Source organism: Leptosomus discolor, chromosome Z, assembly GCF_034619465.1.
Source record: "Leptosomus discolor isolate bLepDis1 chromosome Z, bLepDis1.hap2, whole genome shotgun sequence".
Classification (NCBI taxonomy): domain Eukaryota; kingdom Metazoa; phylum Chordata; class Aves; order Leptosomiformes; family Leptosomidae; genus Leptosomus; species Leptosomus discolor.
In genome coordinates this window covers 26,208,990-26,224,100 of record NC_141419.1, presented here as the reverse complement: position 1 = coordinate 26,224,100, position 15,111 = coordinate 26,208,990, and the positions used below count along the sequence as shown (strand labels likewise).

At 43.7% G+C, this 15,111-nt stretch overlaps 1 protein-coding gene across 2 annotated transcripts in view; it reads right to left on the bottom strand.

Annotated features, from left to right (window-relative positions):
• HSD17B4 (hydroxysteroid 17-beta dehydrogenase 4) overlaps nt 1-10,553 on the bottom strand; it is a 63,144-nt gene extending 52,591 nt beyond the window's left edge. For both annotated transcript variants that reach the window (XM_086478932.1, XM_086478931.1), the window contains exons 1-7: nt 10,496-10,553; nt 7,357-7,410; nt 3,175-3,282; nt 2,585-2,644; nt 1,593-1,614; nt 1,423-1,469; nt 602-686 (exon numbers count right to left, since the gene is read on the bottom strand). In XM_086478932.1, the coding sequence (XP_086335058.1) occupies nt 602-686; nt 1,423-1,469; nt 1,593-1,614; nt 2,585-2,644; nt 3,175-3,282; nt 7,357-7,410; nt 10,496-10,553 (434 nt within the window). The remainder of the gene's footprint in view (nt 1-601; nt 687-1,422; nt 1,470-1,592; nt 1,615-2,584; nt 2,645-3,174; nt 3,283-7,356; nt 7,411-10,495) is intronic.
• Nucleotides 10,554-15,111: the final 4,558 nt, after the last annotated feature.

Genomic DNA, 15,111 nt, shown 5'->3' with positions numbered 1-15,111 from the left:
CATACAGCTTCCAGCATGTGAGTATGGTTGTTGAGATTAATATAATCACATCAGTGTTTTGATAAGAAAGAACAACAAAAATTAAAAAACTTAAAGGTCTGAATTCACTGCACTCTTTCAACTAACAGTAACACAAACTAAAATAGACTAAGAACACTCCCACAACTTCTATAACATCTGTCCAAAGAGGGGAAAAAATCCTCAAAACAAAAATCCAACCCCAAACAAGAAACAAAGATCCACAAGCAGAACTGCATGTGCCTGTCATTTGAATAAGAAGGAGCAGGAGAAGAATCCCTCAGACTTTCAGAACCATAAAAGTAACAAACATTTCTAGCCAGTCCTCATGCAAAGAAACAGTATTTCTATAACCCTACAGCTCCTTTGTGGGATATCTGCATCTACATGGAAAAAACATTTGAACATTTGGCTGGGGAGGCGGAGAGGGGTACCGAAAGCATAAGGGCTTACATGTCTGGGCTGATTTTGTTTCATCCCAGTGACAGCGAAGGAAAAGGATGCAGAACTCCTCCTTCATTGTCAGGGCATGCATCAGTCTGTTATACCCTACCGAAAAAAGCTAAAAAAGACCAATTTTTACCTGCCAAATTTCTGATTTTTCATATGATCCCACGCAGCTCGGGTAACCAGGAACGATCCCCTCAAATGAATTCTATGAATTATATCTAGGAACAAATTAATGTCAGTTTAATAATTCCAGGATTTTGTCTCCCAACTTGAAATATACCATTTTTTTCTTCCTCATGACAAAACCTTTTCACACTCCCAAACTGTTGCTAAAAAAAGGGGTGGACTTTTTAAAGATCACTTTGAAGTGCTTGCCTGAACATACACTGATCATCTTTTCTGCCTATTGCGTAGATTTCCTGTACAGAATTCACAAGCATTCAAAATTCCTGCACTTAAGCATAATCAAACAAGGACTACAGAAGCTAGAACATCTTTGCAAAAGTCTGCTCAGCTGGCTTATCACCACCCACCACCTCACTGAAGGTCTCCCCTGTTTTTCTGTCCCTCAGCACACCAGCTTGCTTTCTTTTGTTGTTAGTTTAAGCCTGTTTAGTATTCAGACAGCCAGTGCTGGCACTAGGAATGTCTTCTGTTCACAAAAACATGGCTCTTTTTTGTATTCCATTCAGCAACCAGGAGTGGCAGCTAGAGTCTTTCTTTCCCTTTAGAACTACATACACCTACCATGCACTGCAGCACAGATCTGGTTCACAAGCTGAAACACAAGACAGCTGAACACAAGCAGCTCACTACTAAGCTTTCAGGGCAAAAGACAATTCTCTGATCTGGCACAGCCAGCCTTCCCCACCATCTCTTCTTCCTTGTACCAACGGGAGGGATGTACCTTTCACCTTTCACACAGAAAGTACATTTTAAAGTCTACCAACTCACCCCAATCTTCATCACTTATCCGAACAAATGAACGGTCTCTTAGGATCCTAAAATGCATCATTAGGAGAACAAAACAAAACACAACAAACAAACAAAGAAAAGATTAACAGGTGTTTACACAAAAGTGACAGCCCACAACCAAACAGGAAAAACCCTCCAGGTTTACTCACCCAGCATTGTTTATAACGATATCTGCAAAATGAAGAAAACAAGCTAAGCGAATGCACTCATAAAATACAAGCTTGCTTCGATTTTTCTCCCACTTCTACAAGTACACATAGATGAAAACACTGCACACACACATCATATTAGTGTTCTATAGCTCCTTGTCCTGAACTCTACCACTGAACAGTAATTTAGACAAGACAAAATACTTCATATAGGCAAGTTTTGGCCTGCCAACAAAGCCTGGCAGGGAGGTATAGCTCAAAATTGCTGGCTACCTAGGAACACGATACCTGCAGGATACAGACACCCTGTGCAGTTTTGCACCTTGAATTCCAGAGTGCTCCCTATTATGCATTTTGTGCCACCATCTCTGTGGCAGTAAGCCCAAATGACAACTGTAAGAACCACTGAGTCACTAAAGCAACCTGGAGCATAACAATTTTTTGTCAAATATTTAATTGGTTCCTGTTGGCTTTGATCGTGTGTACTTTTAGCCATTTAACCCTGAGTTAAAACCACAAACTTCACAATTAAACAGTGGCAATCATATGACAAAGAGGAATGTTACCTGTTAGATAAAACATCTCAAAGGGTTTTTTTTTTAATTAGTGTTAGAACACTTTGGTGTTCACATTATTTTGATCTTCACAACGTTATTTATCCTAATTTTATGCAGTTAGTTATAATACTTGATGAACTACATGCTTTGAGACAGAAATTGTTAACCTTTACTTAAGTACCAAAATTATGAAGGGCGGGAAAACAAGAATCATGTATCAAGCTTTCAACTTCTGCTAAAAAGTACCAAAAAGACAGAAAAGTTGCCCACTCAGATTTAAAACGAAAAGCCCCTCATTTAGGTTTCACTAAGGGTATTAAGGGTTGATGAGTTCTACTGTTGTTACACTGTAGTTCATACATTTGTTCTCAATTGCACCATTTATAATGGCTCCGCACTTGCAAACAAATTACAACACAAATTAAGCAACTGTACCTATCCTCCCAAAAGCCTCAAGTGCTGTCTTCACAAGCTTTTCACCATCTTCCACCGAATCTGTAAGAAAAAAAGTATGAATTTTCAAGTAAAATGAACTGGATGCACTGCACTTCCAGGATACTAACAACTAATTCTAAGGAGCTACGAAAAATAAATTGTGTACAACCCCAATAAAAAAATTAATTAAAATTCAGCCACTATTTGCATGTGGCCTAAAGCAAGACCCACATAGTAAGTACAAATGGCACAATGTTTGCCACTGCGATAAAAAGAAGCAAAACAAGTAAGAATCATCTGTTCCCATTTTGCCTCTGACAACTGCAGACAGACAGTTTCTTAGTATTTCAATGTTAAGAAAGCTTATGAAAGAAAAGAGCATTACTAGATAAGTATTAATTAAAAAAAGCAATTTATGCACTTGCTTTTAGCATTTCTCTCTCCCTACTCCACATTACATTACACCTATTGAATTTATATGGTATTGGCAAGCTGGCAGTAGACCTTCATTAAGCAGTGTCAACTTTTCATCCAACAGGTCCACTATAACTATAGATAAAGCATTACACTAGTCTGGAAAAATAACATACCATAATTGGGTACTGCTTTCCCTCCTTTTGCTCTGATTTCATTGACAACTTTGTCAGCAGCTGAGGAGCTCTTGCCATATCCCTTGAAATCACCTCCAAGATCATTCACTGTGCATCACAAAGAAATAAATTTTTCACTGTTAGCACTTAGACTTCATGATCTCTCCTTATCTCATTATCACACAGGAAGTTATAAGAAGTATTAATAAAACCTGCTGCATTGGGATGCTACTAAGAATCTCAGATGATTAGAAAAGAACTGTAGGTCACTATTATTGTTTTTAAAAGTAGTATAACATATAGTACCATTTTTTTAAAGTAACATGGCAAACAGAAACCACACATTCACTTGCTTGCCCTGCCCAGTCTACCTCTGTAGTTGTGTTACTGTAGTTGAGAGATTAAGATCAAGATTACATATCAATCACAGGTGATTAATTCTGGTCTTTTTTTTCAAACTGCTACAGCTGCTGCATGAACCGTAAACAAGACTGAGAAGACTTTGTTCCTGTTAAATAGAGTAGCTAAAATGTTACTAGCCTCACTAGAACAGATCAAGCCGTCTGAACAGAGAAGAGCCTGCACTGGAGCTTCAGATCCTGCTTCTGTGGGATGAGAGGGCCACCTGACACAGACAGCTGCTTTGGTTCCAGGCTGCTCTCTGTACTGGGACATGCATCATTAATGGTAGCTGCACTGTATTATCACACAGTTTGCTGCAATGCTATATTTGCATGTCCCACGGTTTCATGGAATTCATCAGAGGAACAAAAACAGCTCCAAAAAATACATACACACGTTACACTTGGGCAAAGAATTAAAAAAAAACCACAACCTGTTAAGAGCTATGTTTAAACGGGTGCAAAATGAACACATAAGGAAACCAGAACTGACTATGGATTTACATGCAACATTGGTATTTTGCTAAACAGTCTTTTGCTAAGGTAAACTCCAGCTCTGTACCTTCTAACTTAATTTTAAGTCCTCAAGAAGCCAGCCATAGAGAAATCCACAAAATATGCAAGATATTCTTGCTGGTCTTGATGATAACCGTAAACCTGCTGCATCATCATAAAAGGAAATAAATCCGTATTGTGCCTTTTTTTTTTTTTTTTTAAAGTTGCCATGTAAAGAGTATCATAGCTTTCAGGACACATGACACAGTCATTTTCTACTACTCAGAGGAAGAAAGTTTCATCTAGAAACCTGTACCAAACTTTGTGTGCAGCACAGCAAGAGAAATGTAGAAACACTGCAGAAAATCCGTACAAGTAAATGAAAATGCCAAAGCCAGAAGAGGTGAGCCATGTAAAGAATAGGGGAAGAAAACAAAAAAACAAAACCACAAAACAACCCAAAGAACAACAAACCAATTTAAAACCAAGAACCGCCTAGCCTGAAGCAGGAAGAATTAATACAGAACATTACGATATGCTCAAGTACATTAACAGATCAATGCAAAAAAGAAAGGAGACAAAATGTCCAAGTTAAACAGATCAATATCTAACAGTTCAAACATGCAGTGAGCACAATTCAGGTGAGGTATTAGGGGAAATTTCCAAGTGTAGTGAAGCATTAGAATAGGCAACATGGGCAGACTGCTCAGTCTGCAACATCAAAGGTCTTTAACACAACATTAAAAAAAAGTGAGTCAGGAATAGCGCTAGGATTTCTAATCCGTCCTGGGAAAGAAGAGTTGACAATTTTGTGGTAAACATTTATACAAAAACTTGCAGTTAGTCTTGTTAAGACATTACAACTCTCTACCAAAGACATGCTTATATATGTTTATCTTTCACTTCAATAGCAATTTGCTGAAAAAAGGTTAATTAAATATTTGGGAAAAAGTTCCAGAGGCAGCAAAGCACCTTAGGCTGAGTGCAGGCACTAACAGAGTTGAAGCAAAAATGAGTGCACAAGAAAGGACAGCGCTATTCTATGCTTTGAAAATTATAAACTCCACAAATGGGATAGAGTAATTTAAAAAAAAAAAAAAGGATAAATAACATCATTTTAAGTTCAAGTTTTACATCATCTAATTTCCAGTTGAAAACATCCAGTAGAAAAGAGCCAGAGACTGTAGCAGTTCTGACAGAGCACCCTTACAGTCTGAACCATAGAGAAGAATTCCTCTGAGGCTATGAGTGTGTTATTAGCAAGTAGTGCAGAGCAGCAGAAGCAAATCTGTAAAGTAAAACTACTGGTGCTGAGGACCTGACATCTACAGTACACGGTTTTTAAAAAATAAACCAGCTCATTTCTTGCTGTGGTCTGGTGCCACAAACCAAACACACCTTTGGAACAATTTAGGTGCACTGCTAAATTTCATCTTCCAGTTTGGTTTTCAAAGGAACTCCACTCATGCACTTCAACACCATCCCACAATGCAAACAAATACACAAACAGATACAAATCAGGAGAGATGCTTCAAAAGCATGACTCTAATCTAAACTAAAACATTAACACAGAAGAGCTGTGTTTCAGATAGACTGAAAAGGAAGAAACAGTAGGGGCTGGACATAATACAGGTTGCAAGACAAAACCAAAGCATTCCCTTCCTCCTGCTTTCAACTTCTTCTGATGAGAAGCACGAAAGAGACGAAGCATGACAGAAAAGGTGGTAGCAGGTAGCCTCTGGGTGGTAAGAAAAGAAAGATTTCCACTTGAGTCACACTGGTCAGCCTAACCATGCCAACAGCAACTCACTCCACAGAAGGTTGTACGCAAACAGAGATATGGGACTGGACAGAAAAAGCTCCCACGTTGAGACACACTGGTATTGCTCCAGCTGGTGTATTTGATCACTGTTCTTACAACATACCTTCATTTCCATAACTTAAAGAAGGAACTTATTTTAAAGAGACAAGACATAAGTCTCGCATCTGCTTTAGTTAAAAGAATTAAAATCTTTACACAAGTAACTTCTCAACTCTTTGAAGTCAGAATCATAAGAGAACAAGACTAAAAAAATAAATACAAGCACGTAGAAGTAATTGCAAAGCACTACTATAAGAAGAGGTGAAGCGAGGTATAGTTTCCAAAGGTAAACAAGAAGTTTCACTTACAGACAGTCAATCCTTAACTTACTGATTTAGCTATTGTGCAATAAGGCCACAAGATAAAGGATTATTAGTTGTGGTCAGGCAATACAATACGTTTTCCTTCAGATCATTTGGAAAGTCAGAACACCACTAGCTACATGGAGCCAATACAATTTAATGTCTGCGCCGCTTTAGTGAACTAATTTTTGTTAAACAAGAACTTGAGATGAAGTATTCATTTTCTTAGTAAATAATGTATCAAAGGTAGCAACTATGAGAAAAAAATACTTAGGTTTTTTTTTAATTTGTCTACACACAGACTTCTCATATTTAATCAATAAAGTAAAACTAAACAATTTTTATGAAGTTTTATAAACTGAGATTGGTATTTTTATTAACTACTAAAAATGAGTGAGCAAGTTCTGTCCATAACCTCTTTAAACATTTAACCTTGAACTCATCAAAAATACCTGTACTAAATATAAAAATTAATTAAAAATACCAGAAGAATTCATAGGCAGCCAAACAGCAATGCCAACTGCCAGACAGCACCTAAGAACATAACCTTCAGAATTAGCTCATGATACGGCATTTCACACAACTAAATATTCCCTAAAGAAGGTTCAACCAAATTACTATGAAACCATCATAAATACTTTACTGAGAGCTATTTGTCACCGTCATTGAGACCAGATGGCTTTTCTGTGTAATTCACTGCAGAAAGAAACAATGGAATGAACTTCCAGCACACTCTGTGTTTTCTGGCGGCAACTGATACTGTGTTACATTCCCATAACTTCTTTCCTTGGAGAAGGTACTAAAAGATAACGTATTTCTGTTTTCAAACAGTCATATTTGAAGTTTCTGAACAGTATTCACCTAAGACAAGACTCTCTCTGGAAACAACTTGTGGTAAGTATTGGTATGCATGGACGAAATGACACGTTGTAAGCCTTTGGACAAACTTGGGCAACTTGTTTGATAAGAAAATAAAGCTTAGAAGCAAAATCTAAATAGCAAAAGATAAGACAGAAAACCATTAAATAACAAAGGTTATTGTCTGAAAGGGCATGGACTGTTGAATACAAGCTATGTGAGAAGGCAAAGGTTATTGTCTAGATCAAGTTAGTTAACAACTTACCAACTACTGAAGCTCCTCTTTCGGCAAAAGCCAGAGCATATGCTCTCCCCAAACCTAGTTTAAAAAAATAAAAGTAAAAAAAAAAGATTCAATTTATCTCCTAGATCATAATTCAGAGAAAATGCTATAAAAAAAATTTAAATTTTGTAAAGAAAAATACACTAAATCAACACAAACACTCTGAAAATTTGAATTATACCCCGAGGACTTAAAAGTTTCACATTAAGTTCAAAACACAAAAGTAAACAAACAGGGAAATTGTAGCCAAAACCTCCAGTCAAAAGAAAAAAAAAAAATCCCCATGCTTACTCTTTGTTATTGCACTCAACAGAACCATCAGGGAAAGCTGTCTGCTGCTGAGTGTGTGCTTGTGATAGAAAAACACATTTGTAAGGCAGAAAGTTTAATATCTTGACATAACCTTGAAAGAGGACAGGATGTTTCAAGTTAATTGACTACATTCTAAGTGAGTGAGATACTTCCCTGGTTAATCTTTAAGATTAAATTTAAAATTTAAATTTAACAAAATTTAACTGTGACTAAAGACGTACTGACAAAAGCCCTCCAATTATTTGCATACAAAGGAATCACTTAATACTGCCGTTAACCAGATGCATCCATAGTTTACCTATAGGAACAGAAGACTGTCATTTTTGCCTCACGTACAAAAGCAAGACTCTTGCACTTTTACTCTGACTTAGATTCTAGCTGTGTTATACATTAGTTATTTGTTATGAGAAATGATTTACAGAGATATTATCCACTGTACCAAAAGTTATTGAAATAAATTATAACAATCCTTTTTTTGGTTCCAAAAGAACCTGAGATTCGAATGATGAAAAGATGATCAGCCAGAAAAAAGTCTGTCAGAGTGCAACAGTATCTCTTTGCCCCTCACCAAAACATTCAAAGCTAGCTCTCAAAAAGAAAAAATGGGGGGGAAAACCACACCAGAACTGCTTAGACTGTTTTGAAACACATCAATCTCACGCCAACAAATTGGAATTTTCCTTAAGACTCCTATGAGCCTCTGTAATGGAGAGTATCACATGTAAGATGCATATACGGCCACTTTCCTGATGTAACCCAAGTCCAAGAAAACTTTTTTTTTATTTGAAAAGCCATACAACTGAGAAGTGCACAAAACCCAGATTATGTTATACGCGCCAGCATTCTCAATTGGCAAGCCAGGAGTGAATGCTTAAACAATGACAGTGTTGCACGACAGGCAGGAACAACACTTCACAAGGGATTTGCCAAAGTGAAAAGGAACTACTGTATTTTTAGACACCTGTGTATCTGAAAACAGGTGCCACTTCAAAACAAATTAGTGATTCAGATGTTCTAGATAAATTCCCAACTCTGATCTGTTCACCAGCATCCAATTCAAAAATCAGTGTTGACAAACAATGCTATTAGCAGTACAGTCTAACTACAGTGCTGTAAACTAAATAAAGGCAAAACGAGAACTAATCTGAAGTTAACAGAGCTTCCCTTTATCTTAGCTTGAATCTAACCAACCACTTACCAAAAATCTAATGTGAAATGAAACATCCAAGGTCAGTTTTCTCTGTTAACAAATCATTTTCAACCAGTCTAATAAGAGAAGTACAAGGGTCATTGTACCCACACTTATGACAACCAATTTTTGCTCCATGCAGTGCTTTTTAGAAGCTTTGTTACTGCCAAAGTGTCTTTGTTTTGCTATTACCTAAGGTCTTAACCTGTTCTTCATTGAAGTTTGTTATATACAGAGAAGCATATAAATATAGGTGTGGTAAAAGCTGAAAAGCACCATACAAAGACCTGGCCTCAATTATTCTCAGGTTTGTCACCTTCAGGTGATGTGAGTGGACTGTTCAGCGCCTTCCACAAAATCTCATATTCTTGGTCCTTCTCTGCAAAACGTCACATAATCTAAGCCCACAAAATTACTCCTCTGGCTATATGCAGCTTCACAAAAAAAGAGCAGAACTCCACTATGGGAAGGCAGAACCTTCTCAGAGGACAGCGGAACAAGCTCCTTTGGCAGCTCACCACAGCTACAAACCTTGCCTCTCGTCCACACTCACAGCTCATATCTTCACTCGAAGTACCACAGTAGGCAAAGGTCAACGCATGCATTCAGAGAAGAAAGAAAAAAGGAAAAAAAAAAGAAGAACACCCCCCCCCCAAAACAAACAGAAACCAACCAACCAACCAAAAAAAAAGCCAACCCAAAACTCCCAACCAACCCCACACCACAACAACAAATACAAACGCATTTCCTGGTAAAACCAAGCATTCCACTGCAGAACCTCCTCCCCTGGAGCGGCCAGGCCCGCAGACCACCAACAGTGCAGGCCAGACCTACTGCTGAAAGAAATCTCACCCCACCCTTTCACCTCTCTGCTGCCCTCTCTCCTACGCCTTCAGGCTGCCTCCCAGGAGGAGGTCAGGGAAGGCAGCAGCAGGTGGGAGGCTGCTTTCTGCAACAGCGCTGAAAAACGAGCAGATCAAACCCCTGCCGGAACAAAGCGTGCCAGACCACAGACCACGCAGGTTACAAGCGTCAATCACTAGGTCCAAGGCAAAACTGGACGGATTTAGGATACGAAAACAGTACACGAAGCACGACATCCATTACCGACTAGTGTGCAGCAGCGTTACTCCTCCCATGTATTTCAAGGACAGAAAGCACGCGTCTGGGGGCACTACTAACGCGCTGATTTTCAGCGGGACTAGGGCTGCAGCTCCAAAGCACTGCAAGAAGCACCGCGGTAACCCCTGTACAGCCTTGGCACCGCCTCGGCGGCCCTGACAGGCGAGGGCCGCCACCTGACGGGGCCGCCGGGGGCCCGCCCTCCCTCGCAGTCGGTGGCCGCCGCACCGCTCTCTTCCATGGGGAAAAAAAAAAAAACAAAAAAAAAAAACCAAAAAACCCCATGTTTTTACGCCTGAAGCCCTCACAGACGTTCCCGGCTGCCACCGGAGGGCACAGGGGCACCTGTCAGGGCGGCGGGTAGCAGCGGCTACGGGGTGTCCGCCTCGCCCGGCCTTCCGCGGAAAGCCCCGCCACGGACCCAGCCACCCCCTGCGGTGTGTGAGGCAGGGAACCCTCCCGCCATACCGCACCCTAGGACGGGACGGCGCCGCTCACCTCCTCCGGCGCCGGTCACCAGCACCACCCGCCCGTCAAACCTCAGCCCCGCCGCCATGGCGCTCCGCCGCCCTGCGCTCGACTGCGCTGCCCGCCGGCCCGGCCCCCGCCGGCTGCGCAGGGCAGGGCGGGGCCGAGGGGCGGCCGGCACCGCGCATGCGGCGCCGCCACAGCCCTCTGGGAGACGTAGTCGTGCAGTGGCGGCAGCGCCGCGGGGAGGGGAGGGAGGAGCGCGGCCCCGGGCGGGGCAGGCGGTTGTCCTCCGGGCCCGGGCCCGGGCCCGCCCGTTCTCCCTGGTTCCGCACCGCTGCAGGCACGGCGAGGGGCTTGTGAAGTGCGGGGGTTTGGCGGGCGAGCTCGTCTGTCCTGCTCCGCGGCAGGCACGTGTTCACGGGTGTCTGGAGGGGCCGCGGCTGGGCGGGGTGGATTTCAAGATCAGGCTGCCTGAATGTAGACATCACGCCTCCGTTTAAAGTTTATTTACTTCTCTTACATTAATCTTACGGTTTATATTATGTTGTTCTTTGCTTTGTTTACTGTTTCCCAATCCGGATCCCTGCTTTCAGCCGTTATTCCCTGATTGTGGGAGTTCTTTAGATTGAACAATCGGTGTGAAATATACCGCCTTCCCCGCCCCCCGCCCCGATTTTGCCTCTCTGTGTGTGGGAGGCTGTACTGGGTGTCTGTGCCCCGGCGCTGCCAGGGGGCTGCAGTGCCCTCAGCGAGGAGAGGTCGGGGCTGCGCAGCGCCGGACACGGCCATTCCAGGGGACCCGCTGCAGGGCACGGCTGCACCCCACAGCCAAGGCAGTGGTGCCTCTGGGAGAACATATTTAAGAAAGTGTAAAAAACGCTGTCTGGCAGCTGTGGGAGAGAAGAGTGCGAAAATAGAAGGAAACAGCCCTGCAGACGCCAAGGTCAATTAAGAAGAAGGGGCAGGAGGTGCTCCAGGCACAGGAGCCGAGATTCACCTGCAGCTCGTGTTTAAGACCATGGTGAGGTATGTTGTCCCCCTGCAGCCCATGGAGGGTAATGGTGGAGCGGGCTCCTGGCAGGACTTGTGACCCTGCAGGGGACCCGCACTGGAGCAGTCTGATCCTGACAGACTGTACCCTGTGGAAGGGACCCAGGCTGGAGCAGTTCATGAAGAGCTGCAGCCCATGGGACTGACCCCACAGTGAAGCAGGGGAACAGCATGAGGAGGAAAGAGTAGCAGAGATGATTGTATTTTGTGGAACCAGCTGGCAGGTTAAGTAGGAATGAACATACCTATTCATTGCAAGATTGCAGGCATGGTGTAGTGTGAGATGGTATCATTCAGAACATAATTGTATTGGAGTTTCATAGGGCCACTGCTCTGGATCTCAGCAGTAGATCTAGTTAGGATTTTCCGGTATTACCCACCCAACTCAGGTGATGACAGACTTTATCTGAACTTTGTACAGGAGCTATTCCTTCTTACTTGCTGTCCTGGGTTACAGTGTAAAATGTGCCAAAAGAAAAAATATATTCTATTACCATCTTCAGGAGCTGTTGAGACCAGGTGGGGCGGTGCTCCCTGCCTCCCCCCCTCTGGACTATCTCCTGTCAATGGGCACAACAATGCCTTATCGCCTGACCCATCGGTAACTCGCTCCTGAGCTATCTCCTGTTAATGGCCCATCAAGGAACTGCCTCACGACTCCGCATCCCATTGTGAGATACTCCACCCGGGGAGGGGGGGGGGAAGGAGCCAAGCAGTCCATGCCAAATAAAAACGGAGATTTTGAACACCCTAGCAGCCTTTCTTCCACTGGATTCCCAGAGGAGCTTTTCCCCCACCTGAGTTCCAGAGGACGAGAGCTACCTGCCGACCACTGGACCTTCGGAGGAAGACCAGACTCTTTTACCTGATTGCTGCTTCCACAGAACTACACCCATCACTTCAGGAGGACTGCAGCCAGCATCTTATCGGACTGCTACTGCCACCCTAACAGGGTGTCAGGTTGTATTCCTGACTCTGTCAGTGTAAACCAGTGGGTTGTTTGTTTTTTCCCTGCCTTGTGTTATATATATATATATATTAGTAAAGAACTGTTATTCCTATTCCCCATATCTTTGCCTGAAGGCCCGTTAATTTCAAAGTTATAATAGTTTGGAGGGAAGGGGGTTGCACTCTCCATTTCAAGGGAGGCTCCTGCCTTCCTCCACAGACACCTGTCTTTTTCAAACCAAGACAGATTTTGGCGCCCAACGTGGGGCTCGAGGGCATCGAGAGATAAAGGAATAACGGTTTTTGTGCATTGGATATAGATTCCTTGTTAAGTGGCATCATGTGGGCTAGTTTATCCCGGTTCGTGTGGCATGTGGTGGTGACTGTATTTCTCCCATTTGCAGGCCCTTATCTAAACATGGGTCCTATAACTAAGGCTACCGTGACTGTTATCCAGTTTGTTTTATGGATTAATAAGGTGAGGAATTCATGGCTTATTAACTTCCTCTGGAAGGCGGGCACATGGATTCGGAGCTATCAAACACTAAATGTATGCTTTTGGGGTTACTTTAATAATGGTACCTACTGTGAGGAAATGACACCGGGAGAAACTTTCTCCCAACCCCTAACCCAGCTCTTTGGGTCTACTCCACCAGTTTTCGAAGGATTCAGAGCTTTCCTAAGTGCTAATGATATCATACAGTGGCTGGTGTTGCTGATAATCCTGTTTTATTCAGTATTCAGAGATCAGGGGAGATTGGCTTGGATAACTACCCTGACTAGGAATGCTGCTCCAGAATCTGACCCTGCCTCACAGCTCACATCAGAAATGAACCACTCGGATTGGGTGAAGGAGATACGTGAGATGGGCCAGATGCTGAAGGAGTGCATTCTCTCAGCTGCTGGGAATCCCTCCTCCTGCCTTGAAGAGGGAGAGTCTAATGGTGCAGCAGTAGAACCTACAGACGTTACAACCGTCCAGGTTCCAGCTGAAACGCAAGGGCAGTCAGAGCCAGCAGCAGTCGCCCCTGTGGAAACGAGGAAATCTAAGATGAAATCAGACCACTCAGTTAAGAAAGGAGGGCCCTCAGAACCTGCAGGCGAGCCAGTGGTTGAGATAATCACCGAGTCCCTGACGTATGACAGTCTCCGTAATCTGCACAAAGACATCGTACGGCGGGGGCGTGAGGCTTTTACAACCTGGTTACTTCGGGTCTGGGATCTTATGGGTACGGGTGTGCAACTGGATGGCAGTGAGGCAAGGAATTTGGGACCCTTGACTCAGGACTCAGGTGTCAATCTGGTATTTGTAAGGGAGCCGGGGACCCTTTCCCTCTGGGAGCGGCTTTTAATGAGTGTGAGAGAGAGGTTTGTCCACAGAGAGAGAATGCAGGAGCACCATCATAGAATGCGCTGGAAGACCCTTGAGGAAGGGATCCAGCAGCTGAGAGAAGTGGCAGTATTGGAGGTACTCTTTGGGAGGGATGGACAGCATGGTAATGACCCTGACAAAGTCAGGTGCACAGGGCAAATGTTGTGGAATCTGGCAACTCTAGGGCCATCCGAATACTCCACCTTCATTGCAATGATTAATGCAGATAACGACCGAGAGACAGTGGGTTCTGTCACGAGCAAGCTTAGAAATTTTGAAAGCATGATCAATGGCCCAATGCAGGCTAACGTTTCTGCTGTGATTAAGAGCCTACAAGAGGAGATGAGGGAAATAAAGCAGGAGGTGAGGAGGAGCAGTTCCCATTTGGCACCGGTACAAGTCACAGGCCCCAAAGTCGGAGCCCAACGTCCCCCAGCTAGAGGGAGAGGGTACACCCCACGAGCTGAGCTATGGTACTTCCTGCGCGACCATGGGGAAGACATGGGAAGGTGGGATGGGAAACCCACTTCTGTCCTGGCAGCACAGGTGCGTCAACTCAAGGAGGGAAACACTAACCGGGGGAGTAACACTAAAGTGAAGGTAGCCTCAACCTCCCAGGACCGAGCTGCCAGATATTACAGAAGGGAGGATGATCTGACAGATCCCCTTGAAGGAACCTCTAGTATGTATGTCCAGGAAGGGAATGGTAACCAGTGCTAGAGGGGCCCTGCCTCTAGCCAGGGAGAGGCACGGGAAAACCGGATATTTTGGACGGTGTGGATCCGATGGCCTGGCACGTCAGAGCCACAAAAATACAAAGCGTTAGTTGATACTGGTGCGCAGTGTACCCTAATGCCATCGGGACATGTGGGGGCAGAACCTGTTTCCATTGCCGGGGTAACGGGGGGATCGCAGCAATTGACTCTGTTGGAAGCCGAGGTGAGCCTTACTGGGAAGGAGTGGCAGAAACATCCGATTGTGACTGGCCCAGAGGCCCCGTGTATTCTGGGCATAGACTTCCTCCGGAATGGCTATTACAAGGACCCAAAAGGTCTCAGGTGGGCATTTGGGATAGCTGCTGTGGAGGCAGAGAGCATTAGGCAATTGAACACCTTGCCCGGACTATCAGAAAACCCATCTGCAGTAGGACTCTTGAAGGTGGAAGAGCAACAAGTGCCAATTGCCACCTCGACAGTGCACCGCCGGCAGTATCGGACGAATCGAGATGCCGTGATGCCCATCCACAAAATGATCCGCGAGCTGGAGAGTCAAG